The 17612-nt window shown below is 38.4% G+C and overlaps 1 protein-coding gene across 3 annotated transcripts in view; it reads left to right on the top strand.

The window, feature by feature from the left end:
- Window positions 1-17612, top strand: part of LOC120552510 (cadherin-7-like) — a 160044-nt gene that overhangs the window by 84133 nt on the left and 58299 nt on the right. For all 3 annotated transcript variants that reach the window (XM_039790630.1, XM_039790632.1, XM_039790631.1), the window contains one exon: window positions 16813-17107. In XM_039790630.1, the coding sequence (XP_039646564.1) occupies window positions 16813-17107 (295 nt within the window). The remainder of the gene's footprint in view (window positions 1-16812; window positions 17108-17612) is intronic.

Below are 17612 nucleotides of genomic sequence, written 5' to 3'. Positions count from 1 at the left end.
TGTCCTCCAGAGAAGTTTGAGGGTTTTCTGTGAAGATATCCTGTTCTTGGAACCAAGCCCATTCATTTTCTATGGAGGAGATGAGTTCATCGTCTGACAGTGTTAAATTATGCCGAGGGGCTAAGGCTATGCAAAGACTATGTGATGATTCAGAGATGGATTGGGCTACGATCTAAAGTTGTTATTGAATTTGGCTCCTGATATCTCTCACAATGAAGAATGGAGTCAGGAGAGTGATTTGCTCTTGGTGCAAGACTAAATATATTCACTACTGGAGGGATTGTGTACACATCAAAAGTCTTCCTTCCCAAAGGCCCTCTCATGTTGGGGTTTAATAAGGTATTTTATTGTTTGAAGTAGTACTGCTTGTTTATAATCTCTTTGGATCGGAGCGGCACTGTGGGAAGTGTGGCGTTATCCTCGTGTTTTACTGTTTTTTTGCACAGCGTCTTGGTCACATTGTATAATCCAGGTGGACTTTTTAATTATTTCCCCAAAGAATTAAAGGAAGGCTTGAATCACAGGGCTCAGGATTTGTATTGTTGTATGTTATGTGTTAGGTATGAATGGAAGGGAAATGAAAAGTTGTTACAAGGTAAATATGTTTTTTTTCTTCTTCTGTAACTCAAATGTGTTGGTCCAGGAAGCATTAGGTGATAATCAAGTGAAGAATCTCAAGTAACATAGCTGCAGTCCTCAGACGTCTGATAGCTGAGTGTGTATTTGCTGCACTGGATTTAGTTAGCGGTTACATTAGTCCTGCAAAAAAAATTATGAAAATCCAAAAGTCTAAAATCCTCAAATCTTTATAAAGACAAATAGAGTTATACTGTTAGAGTTACTGTCCCTGAGACGTTTTTTCTTTTTTTTTTGTCATAGAATTCTCAGAAATTCAATTATATGCACACAAAGGCCAAAGCAAACAAACTGAATGTCTTTAAAATGTTAGAACAAAACTAGCATTGTCTACATTGACTTTTAGCTTATACATTTTAAACTTTAAGTGTCTGCAACACATCCCTTGTTGGAAACTGTGGAAAAGATGGACTTGATTTTTCAGTTTTTTTCACACATCCAACAGTGTTACATCTTGGGAAAAGATATCACAGCGTGAGGTAGTGCTGTAGTTATTTAAGAGTCTGGCATCAACACACTGATATAGTAAAGTGTGGACATGCATCAGCTGATGTTGACTGTGAGCTACAGTATGTGCTTTCATTATAATTAGCTGTGGACTGTAATGCAGATGGGTAAATGCTTTGTGGGGTCATTTACGTCTGTTTTATTTTCCTGTCGATGATCCGTTCTACTTTACATGGCATCCCATCAATTAAAGTACATCCCATAAAGCTGTGTGCTTGCCAGGAGCTCTTGGAGCATTTACATATTAATTTGAAACATTGAGTACAGAGGCCAAATGCAGATATGTACAGGTGATTAATACATGTGTGGTGTAACAGAATTGTACTGAGTACTGAGTGTCCTGAGACACGAATGTTGAGATATGCTGGTTTTATTACACGTAAATTGAAAGTGTTCTCTAACCTCCCATACAAGTTTCAAAGTGTGAATTTAATCATGTGTGTCATGTGTGTTGTAGGTAGATTCTCTACCTACAACACACATGACACACAGTAGATTCTCTACCTACAACCTCCATGGATTTTAATAGGGACATGCGTTAATGCAGACATTTTAAAAAGTCTACCATAGATTTAATTCACATCCCTTTTTAATAAATATATATATATATATTATATATAAAAAATATATATATATTTATATATATATGTATATATATATATATATGTATATGTGTGTGTATATATATATGTATATATATATATATATGTATGTGTGTGTGTGTGTGTTTTATTATATATATATATATATATATATATATATATGTGTGTGTATGTGTGTGTATATATATATATATATATATATATATATATATATATATATATATGAATAAAGCATGACCTATACTTGTTCTTGTACTTGTTTTTTCCACAAACGCAAAGACAGCTCTTGTCCTTAAAAAGAGATGTTAGATTTAAAAATAAATGTCTTGTATTTCACTTTGATGAAGAAAATCCATTCAGATAGTTGAACGTGTACTTTTACTGTAAATGGACATCTAAACTAGAGATGAAGGAGAGATGTAGAAACCCATATTTGAACAATTGTGTGGTCACTTTATAAAAAAACAATATGTTGTGAGTGAGGTTGCTTTTTTCTGGTTGACACCATTAACTGACCTTATTTCAGATAAATGATGAAGTGAAAAGTAGGTACAAATCATGTACCACAAGCAGTCATGGCATCCCCGTGTTGGGCAAACTTTTGTTGACTCTTCATTGGCCTCTGGGTCTTTTCAGCAGATGGTGGCACATACAGCAGAGATGTCATGCTCGCTCTCGTACTGCCTGGGGTACTTAAGGCAGCGACACAGCGACGGGAACAACACATTGGTTTCCCACAAGCGGCAGACAAAATCAAAATTGACTTGTTCTTGACAGCAAGATTCCCAAATGTCATGTGAGCAATAGATGGAACACAGTAGCCCATAATACCACATTTATCCACAAAGGAAACATACATACTGCTTGAATGTCCAGGGTGTCTGCACTGCTCAGTGTTTCCTCCAAATGTAGTGGCCAAATTTTCAGGTTCAGAGTTCAAAGTCATTGCAATTCATTCTGACGGGAACATAGCCTGGTTGACCCCAGACCATTCTCAGTTGTAACTGAGAGTGGGTCTGGGGAAGATTCATTCACAGCTCATTTCCAAAGGGGCATCACCAATGGACGCTGCTCAAATGCCTCTGGGCGCAATAGGATAGTCCTTCAACCAATCAGACCAACGATCCGGGTGATGTAGCAGCTACAGCGGCATCAACGGGTTGCTGCACTTTGGTGGCCGTCATGTTGAATGCGGTTGAATGTAAACAAAAAGCTGCTTGCCGTCGCTTTGCTATTGTCATTGTGTAAAGCCTGCCTCAACGGTTGTGATTGGTGCCTCGATTTGGAAAAATTGGAAATGGGCTTGAATGGGCTCTTGGCCAGACTGACTTGCAGAGCAAATCTCAAATTTCCCGGAAGTTCGTCAGGGTTTTCCCAGGCTAACGGGAACACGAATGTCTGTACCAAATCAAACAGCAATCCATACAATAGTTGTAGTGATTTCAATAAATAATTAAAAATTATAACCTCATGGTGACACTAGAGGTAAAGTTAGGAGATCACCAAAGTCAGTAGGATTCATCCTCTGGGGACCATGAACGTCTGTACAAAATGTAGAGGCAATCAATGCCTATCCCAGTCTGGACCGCACCAGGTTGTTAGGGTTAACCCGCACGGGAGGTTGTTGGTCAGTTAACTGACCAACAACCTCATTCAGTTAACTTAACCAACAGCTTCCCCTACTATATATCATTCAGTTAACTGACCAACAACCTCCCCTACTGTATACCCATGCCACTAGCATGGCCGACAGCACACAAAGGTACATGCAGATGCACATAAACACTTCAATGTATTTTTTATCTTCCACAAACATTTGTGGTCTTGTTTCTTGGTGCATTCCCAAGCCTTACTTTTCAAGCCTTAATTCAAATATAGTTAATAATAAATTTGCCGCACTAATGATTTGCGTATGTCTAAGTAAATAAGTGTTTGAAAGTTGAGCCCACTGAGGGTACCTCTTCCTCAGCTGATGGGACTGACTGATATATTGCTCCATTAACAAGCCAGTTTCTGTCTTATTGGCCCAGAAGATGGAGAAGCTTCACAGGCTCATCAGAAAACCTCTTCACGCTTTCGCTATGACTTTTACTAAAGGCCACTTTCAATAAATGTCAAACTCTAAACATTGGTAAACAGTTTTAGCTCTGATCGAATTCCAGAGGGGTGGTATACACGGTGATGTTGCCATGTCTGTACAATTACAAGGGTTCCACTTCGGAAATGGCACATTAAACAAATGGCGCATTTCCCACTGGTGACTACAGTATTTATTCCCAACACTGAGGAGGCCTGCCCTTTCATTTCACGTCCCGCTCATCCAAACGTTGAGCCTGTCCCCATCCCATCGCTGTTTCACTCCAGTTACAAAGGGCAGCTTTATGTGGCCGGTTAGTTCAGTTGGTTGAGCAGGCACACATATGTGGAGGTTTATTCCTCGATGCAGAAGGTCCAGGGTTCAAGTCTGACCTGTGACAGTTTTCTGCATGCCTTCCCCCTCTCTCCCCCCTTTCATGTCTTTCTGTCCTAACATTAAAGGCGGAAATGCCCATAAAAATTATCTTTAATAAAGCTGCATTCACTTTTTTAGACAGACAGTTGACAGAAAGTGTCCTAACCATTGTTTTAAAACCTAAGAACCAGGTTTTTGTCTGTTGGGAGTAACACTTGGTTAAGTAATATCAGTCTACAATTTTTAAAATTGTGTGATTTATGGGTAATAATAAGGCAGTTATCATTTACCTGATCCACATCTCTAATATTTGGATTGTTCATTGTCCTTGTCGGTCATCCTTATCCATGTGGGTGACTAGTGCCTAAAATAAGCTTATTGATGTCACTGTCATCAGGCTGTCACCTCTGAGTGGTGGGAGCGAGGAGTACTCTTCACTGAACATGTTTTTAATCAAAATAATGTGTGTCAAACACCATTGAAATGTGTTTGCTGTTGAGCGCTTGAGTGTGTGTAAAAACAAGAGTAAACAAACAGGCAATTATGCTTCCAGAAGCATTCAAAAAATATATCAAATGACATGAAAACTGTCACAATCACCAAAGGAAACATGGGAAGTAGAGGCATTTAAATGATGGTGAGGATACCGTATATTACTAATTTCTTTTTATAATTTCTTTTTTGTATGAATAACCTTTTGTCTGTGTCATTTGTTTCCTTTGAAGATAAGGATTATTTTTTCAGCACATCATCAAATTGACACATAGATATCTGAAAAATATATAACTAGGCCCTCATAACTGGAGTTGCTTTAATGTCAGCTTTACACAAAAAGTAGAGTGAATTCCACTATACGGTACAGTAGAAATACCCTCCTCATTTTGGCCAGTTTTAAGTCGTTCTAAAAAACTGCCAGGGCCTTTTTCATATGACAGCCAATGTAGAGCGGCTGCAAGACAGATGGAAGCGGCCACTTTGGAAAGGCCTGTCATTTTTGTTGGCAGAATGGAGCTCTTTGCAAAGTTGTAGAACATTTTAACTTCATAGACGTGACGTAACTTTTAGACGTGACCACACAAAGTGGACTGCTGTTATTGTGAGCAGACTAAAGTCAAGGTTTTACCTTACACAGCTGACACAATATGAACATACACAGTTTGTATTACTTTGGAGCTGTGTTGATTCTTTGACTGCTGAACATCTTTTGAAACTCACTTTGTCCTATTTTGTGCCAAAAGAGAGGCTACCCTTACTGTACTCACTCATATTTCTAATCTAAAAAAATCTTAATCACGAAACACCTACACTCAAAGCACTATTAGCCTCATGAATGAAGCATTTCATTTTTGACCTGGAGCAAGGGTGTTTTATTTATTTATGAATGGTCATATTCTTCTATATTATTTCTGTCTTTCTAGCAAGTATTTGATCTTCTTGTATAAACCTTAAATACATTTAGCCTAGATAAAGTTTGCTCTGTAGAAAAATGAGACATTTTTTAAAAGGACACTTAAGCCTAATAGAACTCAGAAAAGAATCAATTCAGAGCCATGCACAATGAAGGGGAGAAGAGTGAGTTGAGTATAAAGTAAGCCGTCACAATCTGGTTAGAATATAATGTAGGCTGACGAAAAGAGACACATGCACAAACTCAAATTTTGCTTTGTTTTTTTATTTTTGTAACATCTCTCAATATAATTATGTATTATTTTTATGAGAACAACAAATTCTGTATGAACAAGGATATTAGGCTTCATCTGAGAGTGGTAGCCCCCTAAGTAGCTGAAATCTGCATATTTAGTTTCTCTTTTGGTTTCAAAGACATTTTTATAGCCTCCATATAATAGAGATACTGTATAGATACCCATTTAGATTGTCATCTAATTTTAACAGTAGGATGTTAAAGGTAGTGTCCTGTTTCATTACCACCACCAAGGAGGTTATGTATTTGGTTGGGTTTGTAAGTAGCATTATGGAAAAACTACTGGCCGGATTTTCATGAAACTTGGTGGAAGGGTGTAGCATGGCCCAAGGAAAAACTCATTCATGGAGAGGATCCAAATCCCACTCCGAGTGCCCTTTTAGTTCTTAGAAGCCCTTTAAGATTCTAAATGAATTTTGAATTTTATTGCATATAGAAATGTGAGTGTACTGTACCAATATACACTTGAGTACACACTATACTTCAGTATATGATTTCCTTATATCACATACAGTATATTTATAATGTTATATCCTTTATATTCTTGTTTTAACTCTAACTTAATTATCATTCTTTATTGCACCTGTCTTTTTTTATTGCAGCCTCACTGCATTTTACATGAACATATCACAAATACAGTGTTTTAATCTTGAGTCTTGGCTTGCTGCACTTTGGTCCAATTAAGTCTTTGTTAGTCTAAAGTTGTTTTAGTTTTTTTTTTTTTTTTTATTAAATTCAAATTCTACTAAAACACTAAATTGCATGTTTAATCATAGCACATTTGAAAGCAGTTAAGGGGCCCCTATTATGTTTTTTCCCCATCTTTTAGTGTGTTATACTGTATAGTTTGTATATGTATATTGTAATGGCCGACAGGATGCCATTGTGTTGACTGTTCTGCACGGCAGTGCAAAGCATCATGGGACTAGGTTATTAGTGTTGTTTAAGTGTTTAGTTTAAGTGGGTAAATGATGTTCTGTTAGTGCTTTTGTTATGCATTTACATTACCTAGGTTTTAGTCCTGATAATGTGCTCATGTTTATCTACATTACCTTTGTTACATTTGTTACCATGACTGAAACACTGGGTTAGGTTGATGACCTCTGTGTATCGCGTGTGTGTAGCGGTTGAATAAACTTCGACAGAGTTCTATATCTCTGGCTCTTCAACTTCTTCCACGTAGCTCGCTACAATATGTATTAGATGTATAAAGTAAAAAAACAAACAACATATTTCATTCTAAATGGAGCTTTCTCTCCCACAGACAGCACTTTTTCCCAATTGCCTAAAAACGCCTCGCCCACATTCCTCTTTGAAATTCCTCAATAATGATGTCATTGATTGAGAAAGCCAGCCCAGTTTTTCATATGTGCTGCCCATAGGTGTTGCCTGAGCAAGCACAGACCGCCCAGTGGCTTGTTTGAATTTGGTTATCCAATCACAACAGAGCGGACCAAGTGACCAGTGGGCTTTTCAGGAAGGCGGGCCAAGAGCTCGGACAGAGCGTTTCAGGTGGAGGCACTGCAGCAGTGGGCAGTATGAGAAACATAATATGTTCACATGTATAAAAGCATGTAGACCTATTCTAGTAGACCCCAAAAGTACAATTATGACGCTGAGAAGGCATATAATAGGGACTCTTTAAGTTTTTCAAAGTTAAAGATAGGTACATTTCAGGAGGAAATCATACCATTGATATACAAACTATAATGTGTCAAATTGTGATATATTAATGAACAAATATCCATAAACCATTACCTAGGGGTATAGTCAATAGGGATTTTGTAGAAGGCAGTTTTTCGGTGGATTCACTGGGCTGTTAACACTGGATGAGCCAGCATTTGAGCCTGAAACTGTGAGCCTGGGACCAGAGGTTCAGAACAGTATGTCAAGTGATATTTATAGCCCACTGTGGCCTCCAATACTGTACTGTATGCCCTGCACTCGTCCCTAGCAGCTCTTTTTTTGTCACTTTTGCATGTAGTTTTGCAATTGTGCGATGTATAAGCCCGTAGCAATGTCACCAAACTTCTACTGTTTTAGTGGAGCACACTTTGCAAACATAAACTCTGAGATTGAATTCTCAATCCCAGCAGACTGCCGGCATCCTCTCCACTATTTAAGTTTGGCCGACTGGCCAATAACCCTGGTCCTCATAGGCTTAATGAGCTATATCAGGCCTGCTTGTAACTCCTCCTCGTTTGTTTCCATTGGAAAACAATCAATGTGTGAGTATCAGAGTTTGGTTGTGTCCCCTTTTACTAAAGCTGAGTAAAAGTAACTTTGAGTAAATCTTTGTTTCTTTATAGAGTTTAGCCTGTTTTATGTATTGATTGCTAGTTCGATTACTGTTTGACAACTTAAAAATTCTGATGAAAGGCATTTTGCAACAATGTTTTCTAGGCGAACCTAAATTCTACATGTTTATATAATCAATCACAAATCCTGAATGCAACTATTCACATCAAATACATATTTATTTTCAAATAGTCCAGGTTATTCTGAAAATAAAGTTCAATACATCCATATTTAGTTGAGAGTTAGTTAGTTTATGTTGGGAGGCTCATGGAAGAAGTACAAATTCAATTTAAAAAAATCTAAATAGAGTATGCTTTTTCAGCATCTTGTAGTAAATAGGTGCTTCATTCTCATTGATACAAACTTTAACCATATGTTGAATAATTATGTTTGCATCCGGAAGGTTTCTGTTGTTTTCTGCATGATTGGAAGTACAGTTTCCTCTTTACTGTTCACATTTTCATTTTGATTCGTCCTTCAATAGTCAGTTATAGCGATAGCATCTAAGGAGCCTTTTGGCGACAACAGAGCTTTGATTCCCTCTCCCATAATACTTTGAAAGGGATGCCTATTCCTGTCTTCCATTTATGTGCAGCTCTGTGATGAGGGCACACACACACACACACAAACACAAACAAGCGAAAGCTTGCCCTGATTGCTAGCTTGATTACTTTCATTGTCATTGGATGACAAATCGGCACGGGGGCAAGGCTGGCACACCACAAAAGCCAACGGGGCACCAGATTGACAGGCCTGGGAAGCACTCCTGCATGTCTTTAATTAACGTGGACAGTATATCAAGGGCTACTCCAAACACTGTTGTATTGCGCTAAATTAAATTAAACTATATTTTAGTCACATTTGAAATATATTTGAAAGCTCATGTTGGGCAACACGTAAGCAGCTTAGATGAGATAGATGTTGCATGTCTTGCTGTAAAACTGTGTTTTATGTGCCTGTATATGTAGCATGCATAGGGCTGCAAGTAACCATTATTTTCATAATCGATTAATTTGCAATTAATTTGATTCGATTAATCGTTTGGTCTATAAAATGTAAGAAAATAGAGAAAAATGTCAATCCCAGTTTCTCAAAGTCCAAGGTGATGTCTTTAAATGCCTTGTTTTGTTAATCGAAACTCCAAAAATATTCAGTTTATTTTTATATAAAAAAGCAGGAAATCTCCATATTTGAGTGGATGAGAACTGCCTTTTTCAGAGAAAAATAACAGCTAAATAATCAGCTCAAGGATCTTTCATGGTCCAATCTTCAGACCTTAATGCTGTAGCAAATCTGCTTTCTTTCTCTGTTAAGTTTAACCTTCACTTCACTTTACCATCTCTGAGAACATATTGGACATCTAATTTATAATTACAATCTGACCATTTTTTAGATTTATATCTTAAGATATTTGCACGTTTTCTGGCTGGTAAGAAGAACAATTCAAGATATATTCTACTAGATTTTAACCAAATCATTGTCATGTCATTAGAGATATCTTAATTTAAAGTTTTGAGTTGCAGATACACTATGTTTAATGCTTTGGCCATGTCATTTTCACCAACACAGCCTGCTCCATTGTTTCTTGTCAGACTTGTCTTGTCAGTTTTGGTTTGTCGAACAGAGTCTCCTGTGCACCACAAGCTACGAATGAATACAACTGACATCGACATTCATGTGATTTAATGTGAAAATACTGACAGAAACTAATTCAATAAATACTCATCAGAACTTGGATTGAAAATAGGTGTATATACCATTGTTTTGCCTTTGAGATCTTGACTAAAATTGTTCAATCCCATTTCTATGAAAACCCAAATGTATTCTCCCGACATGGAAACAGAGCCATTATCTTTCTGGTGTTATGACTCAGCCAGCAGGTGCAGATATGAGCTGCCGCTGCTGGATGGAGACAAAGTGTTTAAATGGCAGTCAGAATTCAGAAAATCATTTCTGACTTTGATTGAAAGCCGATCCTCGTATGTGAACAGTCACCATGTCTGAGAGAGAGAGCAGTGAACCCTGCCTTATCCGCGCTGAAAACTGCCTCTCTGCATTTTCATATTTATCCTATAAAAAAAGAAGCTGTCTGCGCCTGCTTTGTACCTGCTGTCAAGCCATCAAACACATCTGTTTGTTTAGATTTAGCAGTCTATTAAAGCCTTTATCATTCATTTTGAAGCAGCTTATTCAAGACAGAAAATAGAATTTCTCCTTATTTGATTTTGTTCCATAAATTACAGAAAATATTGATGATTATTCAACAAATCTTTAAGTGTAATTCTTAGCATGGCAGACTGCCACAACTAAAATGACATGTAAACATCAGATGTGTAGGAAAGTTAAGCTAAAAAGAAAAATGCCTCCCCCTGCATCCAATATCTTTGTGTTTTAGAAGGTTTTTAATCTGGCAAAGGAAATAACTTATGCTGTAGGTATTCTGGGAAAATAGACTTCAAATGAGTCAGAAAGCAATACGGCTGCTCAAAAAAAAAAAAAACGTACAATACTTTTTTCTTTTTCTTTTAGTTTGAGAGATATCTGTGTTTCAGTAAATCTCCTAAATTGCCTCACAAATTGTGGATAGGTCTATGCTTTTAGAAACTGTATGTCTTTATGCTGGAATCTGCCTCATTTCAACAACTCAATTTCATATAGCACTAATCCAAACAAGTACATGTAATCATGTTTGTTTAGTGATAAGGAGATTCAATTTGACAATAATGCAAATCATCCAAAACAAAGTGTCAAAGTGCTTTGCAATCCAATGAAATCAGACAACACGCACGCACACACACACACACTGTCAAATGCATTAAGGTTTAAATTAAAAACATACAAATATAGAACATGAAGAACATAAAAGGTAATGGAGAAAGGACTAATAAGTGAAACATAAAGAATCATTACATTATAACTATAAGCCTATGTGTACAGATCCCATGCATCTGTACACCCATGTGTGATAGCAAACAGTTTCTCCATGGTGATTGCTTATTCCCCAAATCTCAACTTGAAATGAAAAGGCGAGGCTGAGTGGCTGAGACTCTCTCAGAGAGCACAGCACCATGGCTACTCACCAGCACATGTCCGAGTGAATAGATGAAAAGCCAAGCATGTCAGTGACAGCTGCACCGAAGCCCCCATCTACATTTTCAGCTCTTCTTTTGTAGCAGAATGACCCTACTTACATCCGTCTGCTGTCTTTCTTTATGTGTGTATATATGTTCTATTGTATGAGTCTGAACTCCCTGCTGTGTTCTGTAATAACCTTTATTCGCTGATTTCTGTTGGATATAATAACATTATATAGTACATGATATATGATTTACGCTGTGGGAAGGCATATGTGTAGGTTTCTTGTGCAACATCAGGAAACAATGTCAGAGTGCAGTCATCCATGTTTCACAGTTTATTTTTGGGTTTGTAATACAGACGTAGCTCGTAGAGACCCCTTTAAGCCCCGACGTTCAGCTGCTCTGTGAAATATCTTGAGGGCGATTGCTGATTAAGGGCTCTTGAGCAGCGGCAGAGGCTGTTTTGGTGTACCGAATCCAGTATTGCTCACAGGTTGCCTGTAGGTTTGGACTTTTGTATCCAGCTTGGATTGAGCACAGTCCATTGAATAGGAGAATTTGTTCTTTCCTCAAGGGAGGTGCAAATACAAAGCATTTAAACATACATCTTGGGGTTTGAGCATTTTTATATTTATTTATATTTTTCTACTCGCAGCTCTGCACAGAGCCAAGCCAATTGGGCGTAAAGACGAACAAAATAGAATTACACACTTCCCAACATGACTTGTCATGTAGCATAGAATGGCAAAAATAAAAATTCAAATGCAAGAACAATTTGAACACATTGTGCAGCAGTGCTATTGATAGGACAGGCATGTATCAGTGGGTTGTTATGGGTTCTTTTATGCTTTTTACCCTTCTCTCTCGCTACACGGTAAACAAGCAAACACAAAGCTAACAGGCTGGTCCCTGGAGAACTGCCTGCATACAAAGTGATGATAAGTGTCAGCAATGATTTCAGAAGGGTTCGTGTTCAGATCCCACCCCTCCCTCGCAATCCCTGGGAGTGCTTTTGAGCTACACCGCCGTGCTGCATGCTGTGTTGCACTCACCTCAAGGGAAGCAAAGAAAAGAATTACAGAGGAGTCTTTACATTTTTGCAAGTGAAGCAACTATGGTGCTCAGTAAAAGAGAGAGTTGAAACTTCAAATACCATCTGAAAATGAGCAGTGGAGCTTTTAAAATGGGTTAAATTAATGAGAGAGAAAAGTATTTGACCAGGCTATGCTTATAATAAGCCCTGCAAAGCTATACATATTTTATTTAGCCCTCAGTGTTGATGAGATTTAGAAATGGAATATGTGGCGACAGTTGCTGCACTGTGTCCCACTGCCAGGCAGAGAATGGGAAATGGAGCAAACAGTCCACTGAAAAGACCAAATAGTTTGCTTGACCCTTGACCCGACTTGCATGCTTTGTCCTTCTTGTCCATGGCATTTACCAGAAACAAACGGCCACGGATGGCTTCCTCAAGATTAAATGTTGACTCTCTCCACGACTGACAGTTTACCTCAAGTTTGCTTCTGACAGCAGGAGATGGTGAATAAACACGCTGAGCTCTATAAGAGAGGTGACATATGTATGCTGAGGCTTGAGGACACGACCAATGCAATCATCATACCCCTAATGCAGCATCCATCAGCGGGCTGATGGATTTCATTAATATAAGACCTTTGGTGTCGTATCCGCTGTTCACCATGTACTCCTTCAGTGCCGCCAATATGATATTGACCTAATCATTCTCCACCCCTGCAGCGCTGGCATGGAACCTGAAATACCATTGTTATTTATCCAATAATGAGATGTTGACATTTACAGATAAATTGAAGGAAGAGTTGCAACAATAATCGTGTGTGAGTACATTGTATTATAAAAAGAAATCTTGTATAATAGGCTACACAAAAAAACAAGAGAGGCCAGTACTTAATTGAAAAACACCGTACACTGTGTGCACATACTTATTCATTTGTTTCTTTTGTCGACAGTAAAAAATAAAAATGATAAAACATAATTGAATTGCTCAATTATAGTCTCACTATTTCTGCACAGAGTAATACAGTAGCTGTACTTTTCTGTGCACTCCTGAGCTATTGAGGTGTGCTAAGGATATTAAAAATCACGTAGCATCAAAGAGATACGACTTGGCGTCAGGGCAGGCTTTTACCTTGATGGTTTTCATCTGCACCAGTTAGCTGCTGAACGCAACTGCGGATCATTCAGTGGTAGGAATACAGCGAAGATCTCCGGAACACAAATGATGATGTGTTGGCAGCCGCACGCGTTCTATTCCTTACCCATATCCCACAAAGCACGACAGCGGAGGAAATTCACCTTTAAATGCAAAAACCTCTGGCTGTTTTCTGGCTGCCATTGGTAGCACGCCTGTTTTGTGTCACTTTGAGTTCAGGAACACTCTTCAGGCTCCTTCAGTAAACAGACCAGTCTGACAAGGACTTCAACTGATTGGAGAACCTCAGATACATGAGGAGCAATGTGGTTTTAGTCCGGCTACTGGAAGAGTTGATCATCTCTTCATTGGAAACTAAAGTGCTCATTGGAGTTGGAACTGGAGAAATCTGAACCAAGGCGAAAAGCTGTGTTTGCATTACCAGCAGTGATTTAGGAGCACTCTTGGTGACAATTAAAACAACTGGGAGATTGACAATGTTATTGAAGTGTAGATATTACAGGTTCAATTGACGCTTTATTCCGTACACTTTTAACACCAAATCAGGAAAAACATTCCCTGAAAAAATCCACTAAAGCTTGCTCTACATCCTTTGCTGTTAATTGAGGTGTTTTGTCATGTTGTAGGTGATGGGGTAAAGACAGAAATATGCACTCTGCTAAATGCTGACAGTTGAAAATGGTCCATCTGTCCATCGTTACACACCAACAACGGCCTTCCCGTGACATATATGGCAGTTTCTGTGATCCCTCTGTTGTTCAGAACATTGAAGGGGTTGATGGCCATCAGACAGCTCTGACTTCAAACAGGATTATTCAAGGCTGGTTACTTGTCATGGTAATTTTAATGCTCCAAAAAGCTTCAAGTGTTCTTTCTTTAGAGTTGTTCAAGGTTTATTTTTGTTGGAGTTGTACTTTGAGGAGGGGTCTTAAGGTCATCTTTGTACTCATGACTTGTTCTCCTGAGATTAAAACTCTGCCATATGAAGAAGGTTGTTGTAATGACTTCACAGGTTCAATGATAAAAAAGGATCTTGCCTGTCTGTTTTTAGAATACTATAAAATAACTCATATTAATATTCTAGCTACTCCAAGAAACATAACAAATTTTTCATAGTGGTAATCCACGTTTTGAGTTGAACCGATTTGATTTGAAAATGTGAAATTGACCATTATTTGGTGTGCCACTCGTTTTAAAGGTGCCCTGCCACACGTATTTCATTACTTTGTGGTAATGTCTGGAGTTCTACCATGGACTCTGTAAAAAATGTTGTGTAAAAAATGCCTTGGTTACCTTGTTTCAAGCCATTCTAGCGTGGTATAGAAAGCCTGCAGGAAGACTCGATTTGTGAAAGTTCTCATTAATATTCAACGAGCTAAACTGCTTGACTCTGATTGGCTAACAGCTAGCCAATGAGAGCCTGGCTATCAGCATCCTTTACCCAGCGCAACTGGGCGAGCTCATGAATAGTAATGAGCTCAGGCAACACCACCTCAGACTGACCAGCTTTTGTAATTGGCCTGATTTCTCCGCTTATTTATTTTCAGTGGCTAGAGCTGACAGAGGAGGTAGCAGTTCATTTTCACATTCACAACATAACATAAATACATATGGACCTAACATATTTCAAAAAATACAAGTAAAAACGTTTTTGTGTGGCAGGGCACCTTTAAGACAAGGTTGTTTTATGTGGCTAATAGCTCTTTCTATTGATTCTCAGAGGGAGAAAAAAATATATAATCAGTTTTGCTAATAGTAGTACAGTAGGCGGTTCTCAATTGCAATGAAAGGGAACTGTTGAAAATATTTCAGCTTTAATATCCAGAAGTCAGGGGACACGGTGGTGCGGTGGTTAGCACTGTCGCCTCACAGCAAGAAGGTTGTGGGTTCGTACCCCGGTTGGCCCGGCCTTTCTGTGTGGAGTTTGCATGTTCTCCCCGTGTCTGTGTGGGTTCTCTCCGGGTACTCCGGCTTCCTCCCGCCGGCCAAAGACATGCGGGCTAGGTTTATTGGTGTCCCTAAATTGTCCGTAGGTGTGCATGTGTGAGTGAGTGGTTGTTCGTCTATGTGTGGCCCTGCGATGGACTGGCGACCTGTCCAGGGTGTACCCCGCCTTTCGCCCGACGTATGCCCCCCCACGACCCCTGTGCGCGGGATAAGTGGTTGACGATGGATGGATGGATATCCAGAAGTCATTTGAAACAGATGCCATTGAGAAATTGCACAGAGAACATTCACATCTACCAAACCATCTGTGCTCCTTTTATTCCAAAAGGGTAGAACATGAATGAAAAGAAGCACAAAATGGAAAGATTTTGAGTCCAGCTTTCACTCAACAGAGCATTCATTCACTGATATTCAAAAGGCTGTTTGAATATTGGACTACTTGTGGCCAAAAAAAAAAAAATCTACACCTGACATTGGTGTAAAAGCAAAGATGCCAAAGAGGGCCAATATAGGGTCTCCTATCATGCAAAAGTATTTTTTAGCATAAAACGTTTTGTGCTTTGCATTATGCTTTGGCAAAATGTAGATCATGAATATTTCCTGAGGAAACATTTTACAGGAAGATGTTATTGTGTTGCTATTTTGGAAAAAAAGTATTGTTTTTGGTTTATAGACAGAAAATAAGTGAAATACAAAGATCAATTTGTTGAATCGTCATTGTATTTGTATTTTGTAAGAGCTGAAGTATGTCATTTTTCTAAATGTGAGCTGATGAGCTACTTATTGCTGGAGGTTTTAATGGAAAATGGCTAGTTTGATCATTCATAATGACCATTACATTAGTTAACTAGTCACAATGGCATTGCAGTAAGTGGCCCCCTTTCATTTCACTTAATTATTTTGTAGCAAAATGAGGGGATTTTGTAACATAATGAATCATGCATAAATGCCGCATGTTTTTGATCTTTTGATTTGATTTGGATGTTTGTCCAATAAACATGATGTTGTGTGTTTGCTTGTGTGTGCATATCAGCAGTGAAATTACATAGTGTAAATGAATATTTCATACAACTTTTGCATGTACATATTTTAGTAGTATTTACCATGAAATATTATTACAATATATAAGATGAGTGAAATGAAATGTGATAACATACATCCAAGTTTAAATCCCAGTCCAATCAATTTAGCTTGTTATCTCTGAATAGGAAATGTGAAGTATCACCTTCAGGTGTGTAATTGTTATTCACTATTTAGATGCGGACCATTCCTTTAAAATAAATGCCCTCAAGTCATTCCTTTATGTCGATCATCACCACTAAAATATTGAAATAATTTTTTCTCCAATAGATGGTTTACTTTCTTATATGGTCGCCTTATTCTGATGTTCTTTTGTCTTTCAGCTACACTCAGATGTGGACAAAGGAGATGGCAAGGTGAAATATGTGTTAACTGGCGAGGGCGCCACCTCCATCTTCACCATTGATGAGAACACAGGGGACATCCACGCCACAAAGCGCCTTGATCGGGAGGCACAGCCCTACTACACCCTCCAAGCTCAAGCTGTAGACCGAGTCACCAATATACCCGTAGAGCCCAGGTCTGAATTTGTGGTCAAGGTCCAGGACATCAACGATAATGAGCCAAAGTTTCTTGATGGACCATACTTGGCAGGGGTACCAGAGATGTCACCCTTAGGTAAGCTTCCCCATTTCTCTTAAATGTAATCCCATATAGTTCCCTCTTATATTTCCTCCCTATTCTCATCCTTTTACTTTAGCCCTCTTTTCTACTCCCTCTTATACTCTTACTTTCTCTTTGACTTGCCCTCACTCAGACAACTGCATTTGATAATTTTCCACCTCACTGAATTTGTCTTCATCTCTCTCAGTCTTTAGGTCATGGGGGAATAGGGAAGTTTGCAATATTAATTTGAATCCAGTGTGTTCGCTTTGTAAGACTCAATACGTGCTAATCACATTGGACCCAATTCAAACTGCTTGCAGTTCTAATGCATGAGATCCACTTCAGTTGAGGTCCAGGTTAAACTACTTGGACTTTTGCATCTCTTAGGTAGAAAGGTTTATGTCTCTTTTTTTTTTCTTTTCTTAGATCAGTGTACAAATAATCTTGCATAAATTAGCTTCCTTAGTATCGAGTATCGAAAAATGCCTTGTCATTCAATACCAAATTTCAATACCTA

The sequence above is a fragment of the Perca fluviatilis genome, chromosome 22, assembly GCF_010015445.1.
Source record: "Perca fluviatilis chromosome 22, GENO_Pfluv_1.0, whole genome shotgun sequence".
In the NCBI taxonomy this organism is placed as follows: domain Eukaryota; kingdom Metazoa; phylum Chordata; class Actinopteri; order Perciformes; family Percidae; genus Perca; species Perca fluviatilis.
The sequence above is the reverse complement of the archived record's forward strand: the minus strand, read 5'-3'. Positions and strand labels throughout refer to the sequence as shown.